This window comes from Scophthalmus maximus, chromosome 11 (genome assembly GCF_022379125.1).
Source record: "Scophthalmus maximus strain ysfricsl-2021 chromosome 11, ASM2237912v1, whole genome shotgun sequence".
Lineage (NCBI taxonomy): Eukaryota > Metazoa > Chordata > Actinopteri > Pleuronectiformes > Scophthalmidae > Scophthalmus > Scophthalmus maximus.
The window spans coordinates 13,122,501-13,149,701 of NC_061525.1; the positions used below are offsets into that span (position 1 = coordinate 13,122,501).

General features: G+C 40.8%; 2 protein-coding genes across 3 annotated transcripts; one reads left to right on the forward strand and one right to left on the reverse strand.

The window, feature by feature from the left end:
• Window positions 1-10,866: 10,866 nt before the first annotated feature.
• On the reverse strand, window positions 10,867-13,490 carry gemin7 (gem (nuclear organelle) associated protein 7). Its single transcript, XM_035623520.2, has 2 exons — window positions 13,384-13,490; window positions 10,867-12,001 (listed from the first exon to the last, which is right to left on the reverse strand). The coding sequence occupies exon 2, from the start codon at window positions 11,978-11,980 to the stop codon at window positions 11,594-11,596; it is 387 nt and encodes a 128-aa protein (XP_035479413.1). The 5' UTR covers window positions 11,981-12,001; window positions 13,384-13,490; the 3' UTR covers window positions 10,867-11,593.
• Window positions 13,491-15,899: 2,409 nt separating this feature from the next.
• On the forward strand, window positions 15,900-26,613 carry si:ch211-195m9.3. 2 transcript variants are annotated; one of them, XM_035623518.2, is made up of 17 exons: window positions 15,900-16,051; window positions 16,135-16,173; window positions 16,541-16,589; window positions 17,215-17,369; window positions 17,936-18,070; window positions 18,484-18,672; window positions 19,000-19,032; window positions 19,206-19,397; window positions 19,579-19,592; window positions 19,973-19,995; window positions 20,524-20,627; window positions 21,895-21,986; window positions 22,644-22,870; window positions 24,351-24,510; window positions 25,212-25,380; window positions 25,492-25,545; window positions 25,660-26,613. In XM_035623518.2, the coding sequence occupies exons 1-17, from the start codon at window positions 16,024-16,026 to the stop codon at window positions 25,914-25,916; spliced, it is 1,920 nt and encodes a 639-aa protein (XP_035479411.2). In that variant the 5' UTR covers window positions 15,900-16,023; the 3' UTR covers window positions 25,917-26,613. The 2 variants fall into 2 exon arrangements, with proteins under 2 accessions (XP_035479411.2, XP_047191822.1); XM_047335866.1 differs by having other exon boundaries at window positions 15,902-16,051; window positions 22,791-22,870.
• Window positions 26,614-27,201: the final 588 nt, after the last annotated feature.

The window sequence follows — 27,201 nt, forward strand, 5'->3', positions numbered from 1 at the left end:
ACACACGCACACACGCACACACACACACACACACAAACACACACTCATCTGTCTGGTGGAGAAATTCAAGACAGTATGTGCAACTTTTGATATGATTTAGTGTTTCGCTCATTTTTTCTTTCTGTTTAAAGACCAATCAGTGTTAGAAAAAGAATGACAAAAAGAACATCTCTCGCCAATTATGACTCAGTTCAACTTTGACCTCTGGACGACATGAAATGTACAGTTAGGAGCTCTTGAAGAAGCTAATTTGACCTTGAGTTGCATTATTCTCAAACTAGTATTCACAGTAAGTCCTTGTCTGGAAGGTTGAAAAATGAAACGTGAATAATCTTCCACCGTGCCGACCTCCATCACCACTCCTCCCACCTGCATCGTCTGAGAGGCAAAACAATACAACACAGATGATTTTGTATCCATGGTTGGACCCAGAGGGACGCTCGGAGCCTTAATCTGGATATCTTGTCCAGCGCTGTTAGCAAGCTCTTCTGGGAGGTTCAAATGCCCCTCAAACAGCTGCAGCACCTGCTCATATTTCTCTCCGAGACAGTGTGATAAAACACAAGTCTCCTCACATACATAAAATAAAAACGCAGGCTCACAACTCATGAGATGGCAATACGGACCAGCTGCATGTGGAGTCTCTCCGCAGATGTGTGTGATTATGTGACTTAACATAAACTCTTTTTTCTTTCTGCATTGAAGTTCCCATATGGAGACACATATGTCCAAGGGCGTGTGTTTGCTCTTTGTCATAGAGGTGCATGCCTGTCTGGGTTTGTGTATTTGCTGTGAAGAACGTACTGTACATATGCAAGTGTTATTTATGCAACTGCTGGCTGCCTCTGAGCGTGTCAGCTCCAGATGGGACGGGGTCAGAGCAGGCCTGCTTTTCCTGGTCCAGATGTGTCCAGGTGTGGCCTGCAGTGTCACGCCATGCAGCCCAGACTCTCCTTAGACCACCAAACAGGTCGTGTCTATTGAGAGAACAAAATAAAAAAATGTAAATTAAAAAAAAACTTGGCAGACTGTGTGTCCAGTAAATCCTTATGTCCCGTTGATACACTGCTCTGTGTATTGTGTTGGTGCTAAAATGAATGGACCTCTCTGACTCGAGTAATGTAATCAAGTGATTCATCTCTCTGTTACTATGTTTGGCAGGATGTGGCCGTCTGTCCAGTCAGGACAGCTGTGTCCATTGATATCTTCAGCAAGGAGAACAGGGCCGCACTGAAGGACAGAGATCTGGCAATTTTACAACAGGAAAAGAGCACTCAAGTCTTACATTCCCTAGCACCGCGAACGGAGGAGAGGCCGAGGCAGACACAGATAAAGTTAGAGGTTGAAAAGGATTTTAAATCAAGATTTTTTTTTCTGCAAGGGCAGATATGAGAGAGATGGGAGGGGAGTTTGGCGTTTGTTGGATTGGGGATTTTGGTTTTGGGGGCATCACAAGTCTGTCCTGGAAAAAATAAGGAGAAAGGGAAGAAGGAAGATGTGCCCCACTTGTTATCTTGCCTTTCTGTTTACTCAGATTCCTACTCACAGATAGCATCAGCAAATAAGCCCTAGCCTAGTTGACGTGCTGAGGACCAAGCAATAGCTGACCTTTTGCCTCTGTGAACACACACACACACACACACACACACACACACACTCTCTCTCTGCATTTTGCCCGGTTATAAACACTTAGCGTTGGCGGGGGCCGAATAAAAACAACAGCCTGATTCTCAATAAGTTTAGTTAAACTGTAGAACATAAACAAGTTTACATTTTGTATTTCATTCCCTGAGGAAGAATGTTACATTAGATATAATATAGGCTCGGTTGTCTCTTTAGCTTTAAATTACTGTAAAGGGTCATACAGAGTATAACAAGTGAAATTGAAGAAATAGTCTCTGTCTGGAACACAATACTGCCGCCAGTCAATTGTTACAGTAAATGTGATTTTCCTCTACACCTTTGATGGCAACTGGATTCATATCGGAGGATTTATTTCCAGTAACATCCGGTGACTTTGCAGGAAGTGGTGTGGCCTTTACGTCGGAAGGTGGTAAGCAATGGCGTGGAGGCTGGTGTCTTAGATAAGCGTGAAGCACAGTTGACTCCATTGCGGATGAGTAGAGTATGCTGTCACATATAGGAAATTACTTGTTTTTTCTGTTTTTGTCACCATCACTATGGTCTTTATCTAATCTTGTGTTTGACAGAAATAAAGAAGAAAGTCTAAAAATATCGCCATTAAATGTATTAAGGGGTTTTGCGGAATCATCTTGTATAGATTTCAGCCTGGTAATTTAAGGTCGGATGAACAAAATCATTCACCTCCAGTTTATTGGGGTGGTAAACAAAATGTCACAACCTGGGACGATACCAAACCTGTGCTCTGTGTAGTGCCAAAGAAGACTGTCCATTTTGGTCAATTCTTTACAATTCTCTGGATATTTATGTAATTTTTATTCTGATAGGGAAAGGTACTGTTGGTAGTGTTGTTGAACACCATTTTTTTCACCAAAACTGGTCAGCTGAAGACAATGTAGCAATGTAGTATTTTTTGCTGAGGGGTGCAGAAGGTAGAGCGAGAATTCAGCATCAACAGCATGAATCCATGGACTCTGCTGGTATAATTGTGTGGGGATTGCTTATCAGTCACTTATTACCCCACTAAACCAATCTATCATCATAATAAATACCACAGCCTGAGTGCTTCTGCTCCATATCCCTTTACAGCCACAATTTACCATCTTGTAGAAGCTACTTCCAGCACAAAAAGTAAAAAACTGGTCTCATGAACTGGTTTTACAAACATGACAAAGAGTGCAGTGAACTTCAGTGGCCTCCACAGTCACCAGACATGAATCCACTAGAACACCTTTGTAATGTAAAAGAACAGGAGATTGGCGGCATGAAGGGGCAGCTCACAAATATGCAGAAAAAATGCGATGCGATTAGGAAAGTTTCCAACATCTTGTGGAATCCATGCCATGAATAAATGAGGCTTCAGAGCAAAGGGAGGCCTTCATGTGGACATCATCATAAAGTTCTTAGAACGTGTATTTTAACAATTCAATAGTAGTTTGATGAAGCAAGACATATCTTGATGTGACTATGGGCATCCACCTGTAGCAGTCCCTGCTCCCCTTATCCACCACGTCCCTCATTCATATTCCACCTCTCCCTCTATTTCTTTATTCCTCTCTTTGTGCGACAGAGTGATGTGACAGTAGAGAGCAGACAATGTCGGGTTACCCTGGTAATTTGGGAAGGAGGACGGAAGTATCCTGGGCGGGCAGCATCCCTCCTCCCCAATGCGGTGCGAGTCCCACTGATGATTCACCAGCCTGCACGACGAAGGTTGGTGACCCCAATTTGAGTAAGGCAGGAGGAGGAGGAGCGGGAGAAGAAGGCGGATGAGGAAGGGGGATAATAAGGAGGAGGGGATGGTGATGCCTACGTCAGTGGCACTTGCTAATAGGCAGATGTCCTTGTCCCTGACACAAGTAAATCAAGTCTCTTGGGGGGAAAGAATGAAAGAAAGAGAGGAGGAGAGGAAGGGAGGAAGCAAGTGAGGCAGAGATTGAGATTGCCGTCTGGAGGAGTTGGGCTGGACGTGAGTGCGTGTCTAAGTGAAATTATAAGCAATTAGTTCAGCCTCTGAGCCCACTGTAGAAATTCTGTTTTGATGAAGACAGAAAACAAGAAGGAGGGAAGCCAGTGAAGGTGAAATGAAGTGTTTTATGTTGTTTAGGGTGAGTGGGCCGGGCTGTTTTTAAACCAGAGAGAGAGAAACAGGTGATCTGCTGAGATGAAGGAATGAGAGAACCAGAGGTAGGTGTTGAGACAGGAAGAGGAAGGGTGTTCAACAGTGGTGGTCACTAAAGTATAAGCAGCAATACGTTTTGCGAAATGTCCGGACCCAAATTACCAGACTTTTTCCTGAGTTCATGACTGAAAACAGCTTAAAAGTTTTTTAATTTAACATTAAAAATTTGAAATACAGCTGTCGGAAAAATGTTGTGGATTAGATGTATAAAGTTGCTGAACATGGAAATTCTCAAGTAAAGTACAAGTAGTACAAAACTGTATCTAAATATAGCACTTGTGCAAATGTACTTAGTTAAAGTCCCTGTGGTGTTCTTTGAATCTCTGTTCATCCTTGTGGGAAGCACCTGAGGTTTGTTGCAGTCACTCCATCACACAGTCTCAGCTAATGACCACAGGCAGATAAACTTTCACAAGTATGTCATCTTCTGCCTGATTGAATAGCTCCATACCAGACATCCACCCCCTCTGTCAGGGCAGCTTCCCCTCGTCAACCCCCATCATCCAACCTCCCTCACAAACACCGTAGCACATATGTTAAAAACCAATGTAGTCGTTTAAGGTCACGGAAACATTCCTTAAGGATTTTTTTTTTTGCTCACTGGAGAGAGACAATATGTTTTCCCACATGAACTGCTGATGGTAATAATATGATCCATTTTGAGAGCGGGAACACAGGATTGGATCTGTGCCTGCAGCCAGCTCTAACGGGAAAAGCACTTCTCAGATACTGGATGGCTACATCCTATTTTTGTCCAATTAAAGGATTGTTGCACTGGAATGAAAACTGCTTCCGCCGCAGGCAATGAATAGTTGTTGTGCAACCTGTGTGAGAGGTGAGGGAGGAAGTGATGTAAATGTTGAAAATACTGCTCGGTCAAGGTGGAATCCCGTGGAAACCTAAATGTTGCACTGGCAAACATCAATGATTACAGAAGAATTGAATGAGAATAGAAAATGAACAAATATAAAGTTGCAATATAAAGATATTATCGTCAATATTATTCGTCCCACAAAAGGGAAATTTGGGTGTTGATATAAACTTCCAAAGTCCAAACTGTAAAGATAGAATAAATGGGGAATAGTCTTTTGGTGTTTTTAGAAGAGTAGAACTAAACTGAGACAACTAATCAAAGCAGACTCAGTACATTAGACACACATGACAAATATCGGTAAGGATATCGGCATCAAAAATGTGATATAATGTTTACATTTTTGAGAGGCAATTTTTCAGGCTTTAAAGAATATGAATACCATAAATTACTGTGACAAGGAGAATATGTTTTTATTGCGGTCTGTCTGTCAGCCAGCGGGATTAACTCAAAAACTGGTTATGGCATGACGAAGTTGTTAAATTTTGGAGTGGAACCTGATAAATGAGCAGATCATTTATCCCCCCCCCCCCCCCCCCCACGCCACACAATTTCAAAAAATGTTTGCGAATCACATGCAATATGGTGATAAAGTGGAAAACCTGATAATGTTATGATATTTGCAGGTTTTTGGTCATAAACCAAAGCATGGGACAAATAAAAACTGACTTTGTGTTCAAAGTCACAAGAATCTGGAGAGGAAAGGTCATAGATAAGATTCATCCTCTAGAGGACATGAATGATAATTATTAATTACTCACCCGTCTGATTAAACACAAAATCTTAGAGATAAACATTAGTCACACTTTCACACAGCAATGCTCACAAACCAGTTAGCAAAAGTATCAGCACTGCCACCTCTGATTGGTCAGGAGGATTGAATCTGTCCAATCCGCGCTGATATATCGGCCAGTCCACAGCATCACAGACACTAATGAAAAGCATCTTCCTGTGTTTACTCCTGTGGGAGAGGGAGTGGACCACGATGGAGTCTACAGACTCACAGATAAATGAAGATAACTTTAATCTTACTCTAATTAGCACTTCCCTTCTCCTCCCACCGCTTCATATGTCTTCCTGTCTAGACTTCAGTTGTTCTTACCCTTTTCCCATACCATGCAGTGGTAACATCTCGATCACAGACACAACTCCTGTGCGTCCTCGTACTGGACATCTACAGTAGTATTATGAACCCTCACGTAGGACTGACATACACAGTTATGAGGCCAGTTTTCAAACAATACACAGCTTTATGCAAAAGCAAAACAAGTTGAATATACAGTTGAATCGCTGTTATAGTCACTTTAAACACAAATAAGATGTAATATTTCATGGGCTAAAGGTTTTGTTTCTGTTTGAGACCCAGACGGCTGCTCGGTGAGGTCCAGCTGGCATGCTCCTCTGCTGGACTCTTTATCTCCCCGGCCACTTGAGTCGGGGAAGTGAGGCTGCCACACAGCGCCTGGCCCTCACAATCGCTGGAGCTTCTCCAACCCCCCCCCCGCACGGTAACTCAAACAAACCTGGGGACTGGTTGTGACTCAGCCATTCCTCTCGTGTCTGCCTATCTGGCTGCGTCAACAACACCTCCAGAGCACCGAGCAGTAAATATCAACATGTCATGACATACGTGTGCTTTGATTGGATTGTATGTGTTGGTGCAAACAGGGTTTGTTCTTATTAACTTACTTTGGATAATTTTAACATTAATAATGATAATGATAATGATAATAATAATAAAAACAATAATAATTATATAGTGAGAACATCACTATATAATGAAGAGATAAGAATGATTTCAATTAAAAACAAAGACTAATGCTCCACAAATCCTCTCATTTACTACTTCCTATACAATACACACTCAAGAACAGTACTTTACAGTGAGCAGTCAACTAAAGCGTCAGACTTTAATGAAACAAGATCATTTCAGCGACATCATGACTTTTTTGTTTTGTATTGCGTTAGCCGTTTTTATTCCATTGTGAGAATATTTCGAGGTAATGTTGAGATAGCAAACTCGGACAGAGTAACTGTAATTCACTGCACGATAAATACATGTGGCTCAGTGACCTAAACACAATGTGTCAATGTGTCAATGTGTCAATGTGAATATGCTGTTGTAAGTGTATGGGAAAGGTTTTGCAGGTAATCAGGTAATCAGATCAATGGACCAATTTTGACGTGATGATGATGCTGGGCAAAACATCAGGGGACCAGCAAAGTTATTTGCATACTGTACCTAGGACCCATGAATGTCTCTTCCAAAGTATTGTGTAGTTCATGTTTAGATATTTTATTGGATGACTAGATGAGTTCACCTGTTTGTTGAACTACATAAAAAGTCAGTAGTTCACCCAATTTGGTCCCAGATATTATTTTTCTATATAACTAGCTGTCAAGGGAACAAAACTGTTGACTGGATTATGTTCAGACGCAATATCTTTTTTGAATGAATGAAGGGCTACATTATTTACTACTGTGGAGCCAAAAGGTGGAGGTTGGGTTAGATGGTGTACAAAGTGCACAGCTGCCACAAGAGAGACCAGGGTTCACATCCAGAATCCTGTCTGTGGTTTAACTTACAAAAACACTTCGGTTTTATTTTAACGTTAATAAATATGTTGAGTCCCTGTTTACATTACACCAGACCACAGTCTTTCCTTAACCTTCACCAAGTGCTGCGAGTACCTAAACATAACCATGAAAAGTCAAACAAAATGGATATCATTCTACAAGATAGTATATTTTGTTAGGAAAAATACGCTGTCTATGAGCATTTTACTGGTGTTTGATATTTTTGCTTAAGTCTTCAGTATTAACTAAATTTCAATTAGCCCAATACACAAATGAACAACATATCTTTTTATTGTTTAGGGTAAATGTAATGCGGCTGTAATTATGTTTCCAGCTAAACATATTTGCTGTTGTTGTTAAGTTGTACAGATAGATAAAGAGACGGTGCTGATTCATGTAAGGCTTCATCCTCTGGGGATCATGAATGTTATCACAAATCAACTGTAAGCCCTCTGATATTAGTTGAAATATTTTGGTCGGGCCATTTCCCCCCAAAAAATAGGATGCAGGGGATGTAGAAAATTAAAAAAATACATTGAAATTAAATTAAAGCTGGGAATAAGCAAAAAGTATGAAAATGTTTGTATTTCAGAGTAGATTTTTAAAAAAGTCAATAGATAACTTACAACTTGACTCATACTTATCATGTGACAACTCAGAGGCAAGCTTCTTCATCAATGTCATCTTTTGCATAGAAAGATGTTTGATCTGTCTCACAATAATACTTCATGTGAATCGTCATCTCCTTCGAAATGTCCAAAAATACATGATCATGAGGTCACTGCCCAATTATTTTTGTCTGCTGGCAGCAGTTTTGGGCAAAAAGGGTGATTAATTGGTTTTTTAAGTTATCAGACACTTGCCAGGAAGTGAGAGGGGGCCACAAACAGGAAGGAGCGGAATGTGCTTCCTGATGGCTAGCGGAGTTATACAGGGCAGATTCCTTGTACCATCATAACTGACGCACTGACACACACACACACACAAATTGATACTAAGAGGCAGGAATGTTTTTCCACTGGAATCAGGGAGAAGCAGACTGTCAGGAAAGACAAACAGTGAGGCAAGATAACATTGAGACAGTGTGTCCTCGTGCAGAGGAGAGAGCATGAATCCAACTCAAGTTCTTCAGAAGAAGTAATGGTCACACTTAAACGTGCAGCCTGAAATTTACAGCGTAATTTAGTATGAATGAGGTTGCAATAAAATGCTTGGTGGTAGGTGCTTAAATGACGAGGAACAAGGGAGTAACAACCGGGCATTTTAGAGGAGAGGAGAAATAAATGATTTGCCAAATACCTCTGTTAATACTGGCAACCTATGGAGTGCAGAAACGGAAAAGAATGGAATGTTGTTAACATGTGTTAACAACATTGTTCTAAAGGGAGAGCAGTCGTCACAGAATGACCACACATCAGTGTGCAGCCTGCAGGTCTGGTTCTTACTGTGTAACGTTCAAGTTTCATGTGGTGGGTAGGAGAAAATCCAATATTAAAGAGAGGGGCTCAGTTTTTACAGGTGTGTTGTCAGCAGGCAAGCTACACCCACACTCCAGGAATTTATTACCATGTCTTCAGCTTCACTGAACGACTCGGAATAAGTCAAGGAATTGGTCTATACTTTTTAAAGATTTGCTCCTGGCAGGCGCATTCGTCCAGCTCTGCAGCAGCTTAGAACAGATGTAGAAAACGCCACTTTTCAGCAAGTGTTCATCTATGGAATGTTTGTAATGTCATCCAAATAAGAAGTACTACAACAACATAAGAAAGTAATGTAGTTATACAACATAGACATGTAGGCATATCAAGCAAAGCTTAACTTCAATCTTTAATGAGAAACATGGTAATTCTTGTTTTAATTATTTTGATTATACAATAGGGACCAGGTGTGTGGGCTGTTATATCAAATGTTGCCCTTGTCTCATTCATCAAGATGGAGGTTTGGGAAACGATATCAATATCGTTTCCCAAACCTCCATCTTGATGCACCTAAATTGTGTGAGTGGCATTTCAGCAATGTAGGCGCTTGCGGAGTAGCAAGTTTAAAAATGACTTTATATTGAATGTTAACAATTTTTTAAATATTTTATTAGCTGGTCATGTGTTGTGTACAATCTGAATCTTCAAAGTATTTACAGCCAGATTAATGTAGTAGAAAAATTTGCCTCAGAAAAGGAGAGAGGTAAGAGCACATGAAGAAGCAAAAAAACAACAGAAATGCATATGTCTATGTTCTGTATGTTACACTCGTCACAGAGGTGAGTGAGAGCTGAGGGCTGCTGGTCATAGCATGCCTGTGTATATGAAATTAACATTGGTTGTCCTTGAGGGCTTCCTGATTGAATCATACAGGCCCGATGACGTCATGCGAGGTTTTAAGTCATATTTAGGATTAGGGAGGGCGAGAGAGAGGGGGTGGAGAGGGAGGATGAGTCACTGCCTCATTGATGATTGTCTACACTGAGTGGTCAGATAATTCAGGTACAAAAAGAGACACAGGCACAGCACGACCGCCTAATGGCACTCAAATAAAATGACTTATTGGGAACTTGCAAAATACACCTTTTAGGAAGATTAAATAGTATCGATGCCCCTTCATCCTCCGCCGCCGCTGCCTCCTCCTCTTCCTCCTCTTCCCCATGAGGCTGCTGCTAAACAATGATGAATCCTTCTCATCTGCATTATATTTATGAACACGGATTTAAATAACTAATATCTGTGCTGCCATCTGATGTGAGCTCAGTGTTGGCAATGATCTAACATTACTGGAATATTTAGGAAAAATGATTGGACGTGCACCTGATCTATACAATACCTCACAGTATTTGAGGGCCTATTACTTTAATTCAGGCTAATATCCCACTATATAAATGTTTTGGCCCTGTGACCATAAACATCTAAAATGATTTATTATTCATTCTCATGTTAACCGATTCAAATATTACAAAAGCTCTGTATTAATAGATGAATTACAAGATGAGCCGACTGGGCACAGGTCCAGGGGCCTGACAGTTCACAGGGGTCGCAGGACCTCAACATCTGTTTTGAAGTGGCCCTTGACATTTTTTGTTGGACAGTCAATCAAAGACTACAAAGAGATGCCAAAGCATTAAAAAAAAAAAAGACCACCAAATGACGCACATAACTCACAGACAAACAAAACAAAAACACAAAAGATGAGGCTAAATGTATGAAATGACCACAGAGATGTAAACGAAAATATGAGCAATGCTTCCAGTTCGGGTATTCTGTACTGCTGTAGGCCAACTGTGTCATAGTATACACTCGACTGACTTGTAGATTTAAATACTTATGTTTTGCCCAAAGTCACTTAATTAATGTTTTAATTATTTTTAAGCAAAAATGTCAAATGATTAATTTTCTCTCAGTTTACTTATGTATTGATTATAATTGCCGAGCAACCAACTAAACGTTCCAGCTGTAATGTGAACCTGACACAACAGAAGTCCCACTGTTGACAGTTCACCGCTGACTAAGAGTTATATAGAACTATCTTTAAGGCATTAAACGAAAACGCTTTTCTTTTTACCTTTGTAGAAACTATTATGAAATATGATATGGTTTTGATAGATATGTGGGGGTTTGTTCAGTTTAATCAATCATACATCTTTTAAGGTGTAATACAAAACAACACTCGTATACTTGAATGCAAAAGTAGTTAATTCTGAAAAAACAAAATAGTGCAACGGTTCCTTTGTTTCACAACAGTTCAATAAACACAAGATACAGTTGTCCACTCGAACACCATCTCACACGGGAAGAAAGAAGTGATGATCTGAGTCGTTGTGACGCAAGGATAAATATGGGGAGATATTTTGCTTTGATTGTTAGATTTCCACTTCTTAAAGGCACCATAAATAAACACAATGCTTCTACTCGCCCAGCCATCAGATGCATTACCAAGATTTTTCTCAAGATGGTCTCATGGACGAAGATATTCTGAAAGCAACAGTAAATCTCAGCAATATAACAATTACATTACAAGTTCTTTGGTCACTATTTTTTTCAACTAGAGCAAACTTTATTAACAGGCTCTCGTGTCAGGATTTGACGTTTACCTTGAAAAACAGGGATGTGGCCTCCCTCTTGTGGTGAAAAGGGGGGACTGCTTGTTAGAGTAGGCTCTTTAGACTTCACTTCACTATGATCTGATGAAAAACACAGTGCAGCAAAAAAAATCTTATAACAATTTCTAACAAAATGTGAAAATAGATCCCACTTGTAACAACAAATGAGATTTCCAAGTGCCTCTTCATCCAAAATACTGAGTTCTGTTCAAACAGGAAACAAATCCTCAGGTGTTCATGCATCAAAAGTAAATGAAATCACATCCTGACACCGGATGAGCGCCTCTTTTTGCACCCCGATGGGCGTGTGCAAGTTCGACACCTGAAAGTTCAGCACGTCGATGTCAGACGCTCCAAACGTGGCCGCCACCTTCACCTTCTCGTGCATGTGAAACTGGACCTTCTTGTCGGTCATGGAGAGCAGACACCGGAGGAAGCTCTCCCTCAGCACAGATCGTGCGTGCTGCTCTCGCTGCAGCTGCTCGGGGTCGGCCTCTGAGGCTGCTGAGGTACAGATGGAGGTGCGACAGAGAGCGATGAAACGGGGGGATCTGGGGTCAAAGCCACGGCTGTTGGGGTCCGGTCCTTTGGGCAGACGGAGCACAGACACCGGCGTCGCCATGTTGAATCTTTCTACCAAAAACTGTGAAAAGGAAATATAAATCATTAACTCCAACCAAGAGACAAAACACCACCTGCAACAAAAAAATGTATTGTCCTTCCTTCTATTCCTTGACCTCAGTGGAAAACGTCATGAGGTCGCCGCAATGTTGCCGCAATGAATTGTGGGACGTCTATTTCTCCTTTCCTTTGGCATAAGAAAGTCCAGTGTACCTTATGCTTAAGGAGATAGGAAAGTAAGCAATGAAGCACCTTTCCTATGCATTCAGAGAATCCAAACAGCCCTTATCACGGCTGAAATACTTGAGTGACTTCAACATTTAGGAAACTTCCTAAGCAAATTTGACGATTGGACCGTACCCCAATGTCTACATACTGACTTCATGGGCACGACTTTGGATCCACAATGATCAATGAAGTTAAGTTAGATCTTCTTGATCACATGTTAAATATAATCATGTTAAGACAATGGTGAAATATAATAATAATACTGAATAAACGTTCTATGGGGAGGATGTGTTCTGTGTGTGGAGGCCTTTTTTTCTTTCAATAATGTTTTTTCTTCTTCTTTTTACCTAAACAGCTGATGTGCACACACTACCTCCAAGCACACAAAATGGATTAAAAGGTATTTAATTGATTAAGTAACGATGTGGATAATCCATTAAACCTTCGTTATCAAGCATAAAAAAAGCATTTCAAAAAGCCGTTTCCTATAGGGCTGCAAATCATGGTTATTTTCATAATGGATCAATCTGTTGATTATTTTATCGATCAACCGATAAGTTGTTTGGTTCATAAAATGTCATAAAATGGTGAAACATGTCGATCCTGTTTCCTAAAACCCCCAAGATGATGTTTTGTCCACACACCAAATATATTTAGTTCACTGTCACAGAGGAGCAAAGAAACCACAAAATATTCACATTTAAGAAGCGGAAATCAGTCATAAACTACTTGAACCGATTAATAGATTATGACTGATTAATTCAGTCATCGATTACTAATCGATTAACTGTTGCAGCTCTCATGTGATTGTGAAACGACTCCTGCTGATCGTTGGACTCTGAACAAAACGAGCCATGGGAAGTAACATCTTGGTAACTTGTGACGAACATGTTTTCACCGTTAGTCATTAAATTATGAGTCGGAATTCTGCTGTCGATGTGATCGGTAGATGTGAACATGATGATCAGATGCAGAGAAGCCAACGGCCACGTTCACGAGCGACACTAACAAAAACACATTAAACAGCACCAGAAGCTCAATATCGAAGACGTTGACGCGAGAGTCTGCTGGTAAAGTGTGTATAACTTCAGCACGACACGTTCCTCCTCCTCACACACTCTTCTTCACCCGTGGCGAACACGGTGTCACAACAATGACTACGGTTTAGTTTCATACCTAACAACTGCGTCCTCCAGCTAGCGGCGTTAGCATGTAGCATGTAGCATGTAGCAGCAGCGTCGTTTCCTCGGTCTCCTTCTTCTATCCGTTTATCGGCGAACGGGTAACCAGCGTATAGGCGCATTAGCGCCACCTACCGGCCAGATAGGTTCAGATCATTTACCATTTATTCATGTTTAATTCATATATTTATACATATTTTCTTTTTATTTTCATTATTATTTATAATAAAAAAAATATGATGCTGTAGGAGAGCGGAGAATATTTGTGGTGTGATTTACGTGACAAAAAAAGTCAGTTTTATTAATGTGTATATATTAATTAAACAATATTTCACCTTCCCGTGTCCTTGTGGACACAACAATGATGGTGCAGTGCTATGAAGGCTTTGCTTTGACAATCATAACAGCACACTCTTTCTTTATATATATCATGACTATTCCCCGTGGGTGATGACTTAATGGTTCATGTCAAGAAAGGTTATGGTCACTGTACTCAACATATATACCTCAGGATGTTTGTTTTGTTAGAATCTGAATATTTTCCACGTTTTCTAAGTACATGTAAGGAAAGAATCAAGTCTATAATGAGTTATTGTGTCTCACTTGTAGATTGTGTGACTCCATGCAGGGAGCTGTATGAACTATGTGTGTTTATTTGTCTGTGTGTCTTTTCTTTTCTAATGCATGGTGAGAGAACAGACATTTACCCAACGCTGTATTCATATGCCAAAACCGAGAATCATCGTCTGAATTGAACCTTCGTCACAGAGAAGAACCTTCTGCAACGTTTTCTTTATAGATCTCTAACTCTCACACAGTGTCTTTCACTCACAATTTGGCATGTCTGTCATTTTTACATCAAGAGTATTGATAAGAATATAAGAATATACAGTGGCACAGTGCTTGACATGGGTGAGGCAATGTGAGGTAACCCCATTGTCCTCCTAAACTATCCGAAATGTTTCAAAGGATCTGTGTACTGTGTTTGTTGGCAAAGTCAACAGATTAATGCACTGTCAAATAAAAATGAGAATTTATTTACAATAACTGGTGTTGACAAAGCGAAAGTGCAAGTTGGGCCAGCAAATGAACAGAGGTCCAGGGCAGAGAGGTGCTCCACGAGCCTGAGGCAGTGAGTGTTGACAGGAGAGGTGTTGGCTGAAAAACAGAAGAATGACGAGTGATCCCGAACACGGGACACAACAGATTGACATCAGATGGGTAGGCGGGTACAATTCAATTTTGTCCTAATACATCTGCTGCAGTATGCCATCATAAACTGAGGGTTAATTTGTAGCTAATGACTAACTGTCGGTTAATCTTTAACTCATCACCTATGGAGGCTGTTATAATAATTCCACAACCACAGGGTTTTATGATACGCCATTACAATCCACCTACAACTGCGACCATGCTCCGATTGGAAGGTATTAATTGTCAATCACGCTGTGTTCACGCTCCACTGCCAATAGTTTATTATCGTCTACATGACTCCAATTAGGACCATAATTTACAAAATGAAAATCATGCTGTAATAAATGAATAATCTCATTGGGGAAATGTTAACTGATGTTATAAATCACGTGAGAAGTAGGGTCATTTTCTCATAGACTTTTGAGACTATTTTTAAAACCATTGGAGTCGCCAAAACACTCGACATTTACCCAACGCTGTATTCATGTGCCAAAACCGAGAATCATCGTCTGAATTGAACCTTCGTCACAGAGAAGAACCTTCTCCAACGTTTTCTTTATAGATCTCTGACTCTCACACAGTGTCTTTCACTCACAATTTGGCATGTCTGTCATATTTACATCAAGAGTATTGATAAGAATATTCATTTTGAACTTTATTTATACAACACCTTTCAAAACACAGTGGCACAGTGCTTGACATGGGTGAGGCAATGTGAGGTAACCCCATTGTCCTCCTAAACTATCAAACTAAATCACGCGAGAAGCAGGTTCATTTTCTCATAGACTTTTGAGACTATTTTTAAAACCATTGGAGTCGCCAAAACACTCGACATTTACCCAACGCTGTATTCATGTGCCAAAACCGAGAATCATCGTCTGAATTGAACCTTCGTCACAGAGAAGAACCTTCTCCAACGTTTTCTTTATAGATCTCTGACTCTCACACAGTGTCTTTCACTCACAATTTGGCATGTCTGTCATATTTACATCAAGAGTATTGATAAGAATATTCATTTTGAACTTTATTTATACAACACCTTTCAAAACACAGTGGCACAGTGCTTGACATGGGTGAGGCAATGTGAGGTAACCCCATTGTCCTCCTAAACTATCAAACTAAATCACGCGAGAAGCAGGTTCATTTTCTCATAGACTTTTGAGACTATTTTAAAAACCATTGGAGTCGCCAAAACAAATAAGGACATAAAACTTTTCAATCCTCTCCTCCAGTCTGTGCATTCCTGTACAATTCATTAAAAAAAAAAAAGCACATAGGGGAGAGTGGCGTACGATGAGCCAGTTTTTACTTATGTGGCTGTCCAGACAAGGACACTTGAGAAAACCTTTGGGTGTTGCCTAACTTACATTGTCGGAAAGCATCTCGCCAACTGACTCATCTTACTTCAGCGGCTGCTGCGTGCTCCTGAAGCTTCTCCCCGATGTCTCCGCTTTGGGCTCCCGGACTAGGTAGGCTCCCCACAAACATCCCACGACATTTCTGTGGCAGTTTTTAACCAACATCCAATGTTATTTTCCTGACACTCTTTCAGTGTGGCTGATTTGCAGCATCACCTCTCCACCTCTGCGGGGTAAGTACTGGGGTTATTTATTTTTCACTTGAATGAGGGATTTGATGTTGTGGCGCACCGGGGCCACAGGCTCCGCGTGTCCCCTGGCGCGTCGGCGCCGCTTCCCCACGTGCGCGCTCGTGATTCAGTCTCAGATTTGAATGCCATTGTTCTAGCTGATGAAAGATCCCGTAACCCGTGCTGTTTGTGCACGTCGTGTAAACCTGACCTCCACTGATGAAGCTGAGCCCGCTGTGCACGACCTTGGGTCATCGTGAACAATTCCACGTTGCGTGGCAATTCTGTCATTGCATTTCACCCAGGATGACGAAGCTTTATGGCAACTGTGAGGTTTCACCAATCAACCGTGAACTTTAATGTGTTGAAGGACATGCCATGGAGTCAAGTGGAGCTGCTAAGAAGGCCTGTGGCCACAGGTGAGTGTTCCTCTTCCTTACACTCTGAGTATGTTTCTGAACATAGGCTACATCCTCTGAGGACCATTTTGAGAATTACAACCAGTCAATTGAGAAAAAGTTAGGGGTTTAGGTTGAAGGTCATGGCTAGGCAAGTTATGGTCAGGGGTATGGCTTAGTTGGATTAGTTGGCTTTTATTTATACTACACTAAACCCTTTACATTTGATTTGATTTATCTATTTTATATAAGTGTGTGTGTGTGTGTGTGTGTGTGTGTGTGTGAGTGTGTTTGTGTGTGTGTGTGTGTGTGTGTGCGCGCGCGTGATTAATGAAACCATGCCACGGTTCAGTTTCACCCTCACTTAAATTATTTTGCTTCAAGTTTTTCCCTCTGTGATATGTTCACAGCCAAGCACGGGAGAAATGTGTGTTTAGCAAATATTGTACAAACACCGTGTATAATACGAGTACCTGTCGAACTCTTCAGGCACCCAGAGTATTTTCCCAAAAGTCCATCAGAGGGCAGTATTACAAAGCACAAGAGGCTACATTTAACTATAAAATGACTGGTGTTCACATGACGTCTACGCGACGCTAAAGACTGTCAGTGATACTGTAGTAGCCCGAATATCTGTGTGTTTCAGAAAAACCTGCATGGGAATAGTGTATGACATCGACGAGGCTGTGTGCTGTGAGAACCGACTTCACCCAGGGGCAGGACTGTCATGTTGTGGGAAAGAGCCGTTCAACCTCACTCTAGCCACTTGTTGTAAAGAAAGACATGGAGGAACATTAACAGGTAATGAACACACATTTGTGTGGAACCAGAATAGAAATGGGATGTTGTTTTTTTGAAGTTTCAAAACAGGTAATAAATAAAAGCCCCTAATAGCACTAATAACAGAAGATGTTTCAAGCGCTATGTGTGTGTGGTCAGTATTCCTCAATGTCAGTGAGAAATACACAGTCTTCTAACATTAATTCATGAATTCAATTAAATTTTTATAGTATAGCGCCAAATCACAACATACATTATCTCAAAGTGAGGTCAAGACTACAAAATATGACAGAGGAAGCCAACAGTTCCCACAGTGACCAAGCGCTTGGTGACAGTGCCAAGAAAAAAACAGTAATTGAAATCACATTTTCTTCTCATTGTGATGTTTGATGTATCTGCAGGATTTTCCACCGCTTCCACATGATTGGATAATCAGCGTTTTTTGAAATGAATACTTTTGTTGTTGGTATCAATGACTCTGTCTCTCTCTGGAACCTCCCAGAAGTGACTGAGGCACTGACTGTAACACACAGCATTTTCAGCAGTAGCCATGGTTCTGTATCTTTACCTGATCTCTGTTTTGACAGCTACTGTTTCAGTGGGTCTAAGTGAAAAGGTGTCCGCTTGCTGCGGACTGCAGGCTTACAACCCACTCAATGAAATATGCTGTCAGTCAACCGTCGCAGCCAAGCCTGTGCCAATGGCCCAATGTTGTGGTACAAGTGAGTAGAGCCATACAAACGGTATCAAATCTACATAAAATACACACTTTTCTGGGTTTCATTACTGTAATTTTTATACTCACAATAAAAATAATATTTTCTGATTGGCAAGTGTCCATGATTTTTTATTATTATCACTGGACAGTATAGCCAGACGCACATGATTTGGGTGTTTGTTTACAGAGTATTAAACTCTATATAGCTAAAGAGAATGGAACCCGTGCCATTTGTCTCATCACAAAATACAAATGCGCACAACATGTTAGGTATTCCTGACTTGTTTCTGCAAATGTTGCCGCTGTTTTACCACAAGATATGTTTTATTCTATCCTACTCAGACACTTGTGGTCTGCAGCAGCTTATCGTATGAGTTAAATCTGAGGGAAAAAAGTTATTTATCATCTTGATCACAGGGGCTTTTGATGAGGAGGAGCAACTGTGTTGTGGAAAGATTCATGACAAGATGATCCTGACGAGGACATCCAAACGCCACAAGTGCTGTGGTCATGACCAGTATGACACCATGACTCATTGCTGCTGCGGTGTGACTGACGTTCTCCAGATACAACTCATTCAATCAAAATGCTGTGAAGAGTATTCAGGTGAGATCTAATAGAAATATAATTGCAATTTGTATTAGTCCTGAGGCATGTCAGATTTTGCAATGGGTTACTCACACAACCATTTCCAGGTTTACTTAAATCTGGTGTAGTATTTGCATGTGCACTGGCTGGTGTATTTATTTCATGCTGTATTGTGTTTGGTATTAATTGCAACACAACCAAAACTTTCACCACTCCTTTCATGATTGTCAATTTTCCCCTGAGACACGGAAATAGCACAGCGTGTGGGGGCCTTCACACATCTGCCATCCTCATGGAAATCATGCAACAGGTACCTGCGTGTTGACTTGATCTTTGCCCTTACAGCTCAGATCCTGCAACCGAAGTTTTGTGGTAAAGGTGAGTAGAAGTGCAACACGAAACAAAAATCCTAAATCAAGCTTTTACATTTCAGTGAAACAAAGCAGCATTTCAAATAAGTCACCATGGATAAGATACAATATGATAACAGATATAATGACAGCTATGTTGTGGCTGAGGAAACCGTGATTTCATTCTACTCTCTTCCACAGTGACTTTTGATGTGGAAAGGCAGCTGTGTTGTGGTCCGATTCACGACAAAAACATCCTGAACAGGACATCCAGTCGCCACCGGTGCTGCAGTGGTCATGACCAGTATGACACTGCGACTGAGTGCTGCTTTATGATTAATGGAGTTCTTACCGTACAAGGCATCAATTCCACCTTCTGCCAAAATGATCCAGGTTGGTCACTGAGTGCTCTGAACTTGTTTTTGTTTATTTTTCAAAGAGCAGTGGAGGCAAATGACTGAAGGATGAGTCCCTGGCAAAAACGGTCAACAGTTTTGTCTTTTTGCTGGAGCATGGTGGGGTTTTCATATCATTACCACAGGCACTCAAAATATTTTCTGTTTGGTGTCCACAGGTGGGCGGCCAAAGGTAAGAAACAAACTCCCATCTTCATCTCATGTCATTGACGTCACTGATATGAGCGACAGCAACTAATCAGCGGTGCTGAAGCTGCCCAGAATTTCCATGCACCATCTCAATCACCTCAAACATATATCTACCATTCCCTCTTCATTTCGGTGGTCTGCAATGCAGTATTGTGAACAAGGGCTGGACAAAAAAAACAATAACCAGTCCACTACAACAGTACTGCAGTAAAATTCATACTATTGGATTTTTTTTGCTAACATTGTTTGGTTGACTAGAGATAGAGTTGTGTCGGTTTGCTTTGAATTGGTCCGTGAAGAGTAAGACAGGGAGGAACGTGATGAATTTCCCTTTGAGATATTTACATTTTTGTTCTTTTTTAGTCACCTGCACCTCGGCCCTACTGGTAAGTCAACCAACATTTTTAACCTCAGAGTCACACTGACGGGGACCAACACAATTTTATTCACATTATTCCATTTATTCCATTATTCACAGTTAAAAAATCATGTAACTAATGTAGTATCGCTATATCATTTGCCCAAACCTACCCTGTTACAAAGAATTGTTATGACCCAGTGTTCATGTTGTTATTGTTTTTAGTACTCGGTTGCTTCCCAAACTAATTTATGTTCAATTTGACTTAGTGTCAGACACAAAGAGCTCAGGTCTTACCCATAATCTGTTTCAAATGTACTGTTAGACGTATGAAATAAAGTGCATGTGAGATTCAAATCTGCTACACATATTATTCCTAACCAGAAAACCAAATAGAGACTATCATTCTATCATTGGCAGGAATGTCTAGATATGCGTTTTAGTGTGCTGTACAAAGAATAGTGTGACCATGATTTGTCTTGATAGTGATAGTGTTCATGTGATGCAATGTGGATGGCTGTTGTGTTTATTGTTGCTTATCTTTGCACATCCACAGCACTGAGCCGGACACAAGTCTCTGTGGATCATTGTGTTACAACCCAGAGGAACGTCACTGTTGTGAGAGAAACCAGACAATGAGCCATTGGTGCTGCAACTCAGGTACGACCATGGGTGTGTTTTGTTTCACCCAGGTGGCCATATGGGTTTTGAAGTGTGTGTGTGTATGAGAGAAGAAGAAGGTTGGCGCCGTGGTTGTGTACGCAGCTGCAGCCACAAGGAGAACAGGCTCCACACATCGTCCATGTGAGCGACAGTTTATGGCCACTGTGTAATGACAGACCGCCCGATGAGGCCGTGCGTGTCCGCCGAACGGTTGAAATATAGTGCCCCGATCTGAACCTCATCGATGATCTGGATTGTGTCAGTTGTTACCACCAACGAGCCAGAGCTAGGCTCAGCAGCTAGCTACATGCGAGAGGTCTTTACTACAGCTGGTGAGGTGACAGCAGTCACCGACAGAGTAGTCGAGCCTTCATCGCCTCTGTCATCGCGCAAATTAGCGCGTTCACCCGGATGTGATGTTCACATCAGTGCCGATCGGAGGTGAAGCCGATTATTACCCGGGTCTATTGTTGCTGAGTCATTTGACCCGGGGCTGAATGCCGATTAAACGTTTTCACCCTGCAGAACACGCCGGGTGTTGGCGGGTTTAAACTGGGGTTTTTTTGGCCAGTGTGAAAGGGGCTCTACACACACAATGGGGTGGACAGGAGACCACATACAGGAAGGAGACACTACTGTTCGAACACACCAGCTTCCACCTCTTCAGGCTCTCAGCTTTTGAAATACAGGGAGGGAATATACTGCATATATATGCAGTGAGGTCAGAGAAGTTTTCCGACAATGAATAATGTCTTGTTATAAACTAAAATTTTCCATCCGGTGAAGCTTGGCAACACAATATTTGAAAGAAAGGGCACGGTTGGAAACTAACCCAGGCAAATTCCTCTGTCGGATACAGACAAATCATCTGCTGAGATGACAGACTGGGTAATTACTTTTACTTTCGCTTTTCTCAGTTCAGTTATTTTTCCAGTCGATCTGATTGAAGCATTTCAGACAAAAGGAAAATACACATAAATTTAAAAGATTAGAGGACAGGTTCTCACTTCACTTGAGTGCATCTAAGACAGAAATATCTTCTAAAATAATACTTTGAACACCCTAAATGACATGTGCAGCTATCCAGGCAGGGAAGTATGAGAAATTGTATTCTCTTTCTCAGACCCATCCTTTGTGAGTCATCCTTGTCACGTATAAATCATTCCAACACACTTTGCCAAGCACATAAACACTCTACTCTTTGTTTTACATGAACTGCTCTTTCTGGTATCCCCCCTCCCAACCCCTACACCCTTTTCTTTAGGTCCATGTGATGCCACCCCCACAGTGTATAACCCACGTACACATGTCTGCTGCGATGGCTGCCTATCTGAGTGGAAGCCTTGGCTAGATCAAGTAATTTCCTGATGACATTTTTTGTCCTCTGCCTGGGAAAACTCAAACCACACTTTCCCCAGTTCGCTTCAGCCCTTCCTTCTCCGAAATAGTTGAACTTGTAAGAAAGATAAAAAGACAAAACTTGAGGGCAGCATCCTCCTGTGTATGTTTATATATGTCATGATGTGCCTTGTGGGGAAAGAATACAGCACATTTCTTTAATATAATTAAAAGATGATTCTTTATAAGTATGAGAACTAAAAGAGGTACATCCCAGTTGTTACTGTAAAAAAAACCAAAAAACTGCTGCTTTGGTGCAGCCTTGTCTGTAGAGCTCGGAGCTCCACCCAGCTCCTCTTATATAATTGGTGAGTGCGTTTTGGATTTCCTGGATAGAAAGCTTTGCTAAAGTTAGCGTTGTTAACGCTAGTCGCATTTGCAAAAAGGACGACACAAAAATGCTCTGGTAAGACTTAATCAGATTATACACATTTATTTAAAGAAATTATACTATGCAAAATGTTTTGGTTTTTGACCAACATTCTTATTAATATTTTTGTCAAAATCTTTGTATCTATATATACATATATATGTTCCCATATGTACCTCTGTGTATGCCTGTGCCTTATTGTATATGCTGCACACTTATTGCTGTATTTTCTCTCATTCTCCAAGTGCTGCGGACAGTCGGCATATGGCTTGGCACAACGTAGAGTTCTCTGTTGTAATAACACCTTGTACAAGGACAGAGAAGATGGCGAGGAATGTTCAGAGATCAGTTTTCCTTTCAACCCAGCTAAAGGGACTACATGTTGTTCACAGTTTCATGGCTCACCTGGACAACACTGCTGTGGGACAGAAACGTACCGGCCTCACTCTGAGATCTGCTGCAATGGACACAGGTGATTATGTCTGCATGTGCACTGCATGGTTACCCTTGTCTGTGAGAATATTCACCGGATTCATTGAGACAGAAGCACAAAAAAAATCTGCTTGGTATGCTGCAATGTCTTTTCTGTAACCCCTTAACAATGTGTTTTCCATAGTTAAGGGGGTAGGGTGTTTGGGAAATAGCTAATCATTTTGTCGTGTCTTAAAATGTGAAAAACCCAGACAGGAGTAGCAAGGAAAAATTCTCTGTAGCTGATTTCATAGGTCTCAAATACCAGCAGCTAGACTGATCCTGTGTATGTCTTGTTTCATACGTGGGAACATTAGACCACAGCCAGGGCTGTCTCTGCCATGGAATGTCTGTGTTTTATTTTCTAGCCGAGGTATGTGGTTGTTTGCTAGTGCTTTTAGACCATCATGGATTTAATTTGTGCAGACTGAGCAGATTCCCTCTGTCGAGTTCAAAGGGGGTAGTTACAGTTTATGTTTTGTAAGTGGTCCTGAATTGGTTGAATTGGATGATTCCCAACGGCTGTCGTCAATCCCATACACACTCCAGGCTGCGTGGCCAGCACCTTAGGGCAGAAACTAAAGCCGGAGCCTCTTTAAACTGTCGCTCACATGGACGATGTGCGGAGCCTCTTCTCCTTGTGGCTGCAGCTACGTACACAAACTCATAGTGCAGCACCAACCTTCTTCTTCTTCTCTCATACACACACTTCAAACCCCATAGTGCCACTTGCTTAAAGGACCAGACTCGGCTCGTAACTCTGCGCTGAGTTTGTAAACTTTGAAAGAGTGACAAGTACAAGATCTAAGGTAACGTTGACCACCGGCTCACTGGCGACCATGCTGTTGTTTGCTACACTCTTCTCTCTTCTTTGTTTAACGACGCGCGCCGCTCTCTACCACCACCTATGGCCGCCACCTGTCACTACACGATCATCAGACCCTGGTCCGCTCGCAGTGTGAAAGAGGCCAATTGCCGATTAAACGCGGGTCTACACGGTCATTTTGTTTGAAAGAGGTATAAGACAAGGCTAGTGATTAGCTTGAGAAAGAAATTCAACCATCTAGCAGCCTGTGTACACACTATTAAAGAAGTTGTCTTCTAATCTGACATCCAGAAAAAGCCCATTCAAACTCACCCAGCTTTGAATGTCATGAATTCATATAGCTTTATTGTATACACACTCCTCTCTTGAACATAAAGCAGTGATTAACTATCAAGATCCTGAGTACGTTGTTTTTTTTAGAGGTAATTCACATACATCATAAACCCCAAATTTTATCCAGACAAACCAAAGCTCCATGTTAACTTGTACTGAGGTATTTACATGTTCAGTTCAATATGGCAAACTCATTGACATTTACAAAAAGATCCCTGATCCTTGATCACAATAAAAGTCTTGAATTTGGGGAATTCACAATAATAACCTTATCTAACTCCTCTGATCTGCTATTAATTATACGCTCTCTTCCTCCATCCAGACATCCTAAAGTAGAAAATGGTCATTGCTGTGGGATTCACACCTACAACATCAAAGACCCACAGATGAAGTGCTGTGCACGGACACTGTACAACCTGTCATCCTTAGGCAAGCATTGGCTAGAGGCGCAATGCTGTGGATCCATTCTGCAAACGCCACAGGTATGTTTTAATTAATAATAATAATAAAGATGATAATTATAGTTCTCATGCTGCACTCTATTGCTTGTGTCACGTAAAAGACATATTCATGGCCTTAAATGTTTCTTGAAAGCATTTTAATCATTGGGTTCTGGGGAAATCTGTGCCTGTCTCATAAGGCTAGAATACATTTGGCTTCTGTAAGCGCAGGTTGAACGTGGGGAGTAGCTGCAAGCCAAGCTCAGTCCAAAGTAACAAAAGAACCCCAAATTTCCATGGTGTAACATGTTAGCTAGCCAACCAATCAACAATGCATCCAAGGGTAACTTTTTGTTCAGAGTTGTGAAAGATGTGCCAAGTGGGCTGCCTCACCATGAGGACAGTGCTTGTGGGTTTCTCTCTGCAAGATGTACTGCCATGTGTTTTTGCAAGGTTAAATGTAGCAAGCGTCTTGAAGTCTTTTTTATAAAGATAGGTTGATAATGGCGTTAAGACAACCATTTACTGTATATGTAAAGTCTTAATACGCCAAAACTCAACCATCTGATTTGGTAAACAAATCACAGCACTTCTACCCATAACTGTGTCTTTATGTACTGTACATCTTGTACTGTATGTCATGGACAAATACACTGATGTCAGCCTCATTAAACTTGTTATCAAACTTGCCATTGATCATTAATGTGACTTTCATATTGTTCATAATACTATTTCTGCTTTAGAACCAGAATGTTTGCTGCTCAAGTGAGGACGAGGAGTTGCTCTACTCTAAAAAGAAAGGATTGAGATGCTGTGGCCACCTCTACTATGACACCTCTCTGTGGTCGTGCTGTGCCGGCAAGCTACGTCCTGCACACCAACCAGGACAGGATCAGGCCAAGATGAATATAGGTCAGGTTCTTTTTGGACAGTCTCATAGAATAGTTCTTGATCTTTGCCATTTTAACTTTTAATATTTCAGTTTCTCCATCCTATCAGTAATATGTTTGTATTCTTTTTCAGAATCCAGATTTCAGTCAGTGAACAACTTGAATAAAACATATCTTTGTGAAGAAAGTAGGTTTTCAGTTTAAATTTTAGATTTTTTTCTGAAGTTTGGAAGCAAATACTGTTTTTGAAAGCATGTGGCTTTGTTAAACAAAAGGTTTTTTGTTTGTTGTCCCTCTTTAGTGAAAATCGGGACTGTGGAAAGCGCGTCTCTGCGCAGCATCGTGTTCACCGGTGTGCTGAAAATCCATGGAGTAAATGCCACTGTTAAAGCTCTGCCGTCGCCTTACATCCTGAACACAACAGATCGCTGCAACTCCCCTTTACTAATCCCTGGCAAGGCCTACTTCTTTGATGGATTTAAAGTGTTCACTGATTTCAACCATGACACATCTCTTTTGTCAGTCCATTACATTATTTCCAGATGTTATCATCTTTAAGTCAACACTTGCCAATTTGTGTCCAGGCTTGACAATAACTAGAAAAACAACATCATGTTACTTATTACTCACTGATAACTCATCATTTGGCTCTATTTTCATTTGTCACATTTGTGCATCTGGTCTGTGTGCAAGAGTGTCATGGTTTATTTTCTGTTTTCCCAACTGCATTCACCTCTTGATATTCTTCTATTCTGAAAAATGAAGGTTAAGTTGTTGCGGCAGTGTGTAAGAATCTTAACGTGTCATTTCATTTTCACTTGAGCTTAACTGGTATTTTTCAATAGTTTGTCTTTAGTTAGTCAGTAGCTTTATGCTTGTTTGATTCTTACATACTAGTTGGCAATTGCTTGAACCTCCACCATATAATTGTGTGTTTACATGTAAATGAGATGATTTATCATGTCATTATTAATAAAGCTAATAATTTAGGTAGTTTATCAAAAATATCGGGTATAATTGTGTTAAGTATATCATCAACCAAAGCTTCCACTGTGGTGCCTTTAATCTCTTTTGCTCTATTAAAAAAAATGACATTTTTCATGTGAAGGAGTACAGTAAAATACTTTTTATATTTCTCTGTCATACAGTGTTTCTTAAGTATATAAATAATATTATTTTAAGCTATTTGATACTGACTACAGAAGCAGCAAAAACTGTGCTACGGTGTCTATTAATTAAATTCATGTTTTAAATAAAAAAAGAAATCAAACCTATTGTGTTATATCTCTCAAAGTCTTCTCATTCTACAGAAACAAACTTATGTTTGCTACCAGTGGAGTCGCCCTCTGCTTGTCATTCCAGATAAAACAGGCTTCAGGCACTTCAGCATTGTGTTCGTTTTCCAGACCGTGACTACGTCCATTTTTACAGTCTGGATTTGACACTCAAACCCTTGGATTAGCACTCTTGGTGATAATTATATTAGGCAAGCTTTATAGCACATTCCAACAGCAAGGCAATTCAAAGTGCTTTACATAAAACATTATGGAAGAAACAGGAAGAAACACATTAAATCGCATTAAAATACAATAATTAAAAAGAGAAAATGAAAACATGTTAAAGTAGAATACGACTGGTGATAAAAGTTGCAGTGCAGTTCAAGAAATGCATAAATAGTTTATTTACTGAAAGGCACGGCAAACAGAAATTCACTTATTGCAAACTGTAATCTCAGAGTGGGTGGCCCTCTTTCTCCTCTGTAAGGAAGGATAGACAATGGGCTTTATTTATTCATGTCTTTTAACCCCCTTACTTACTGACCACTGCTACATCTAAACCTCCA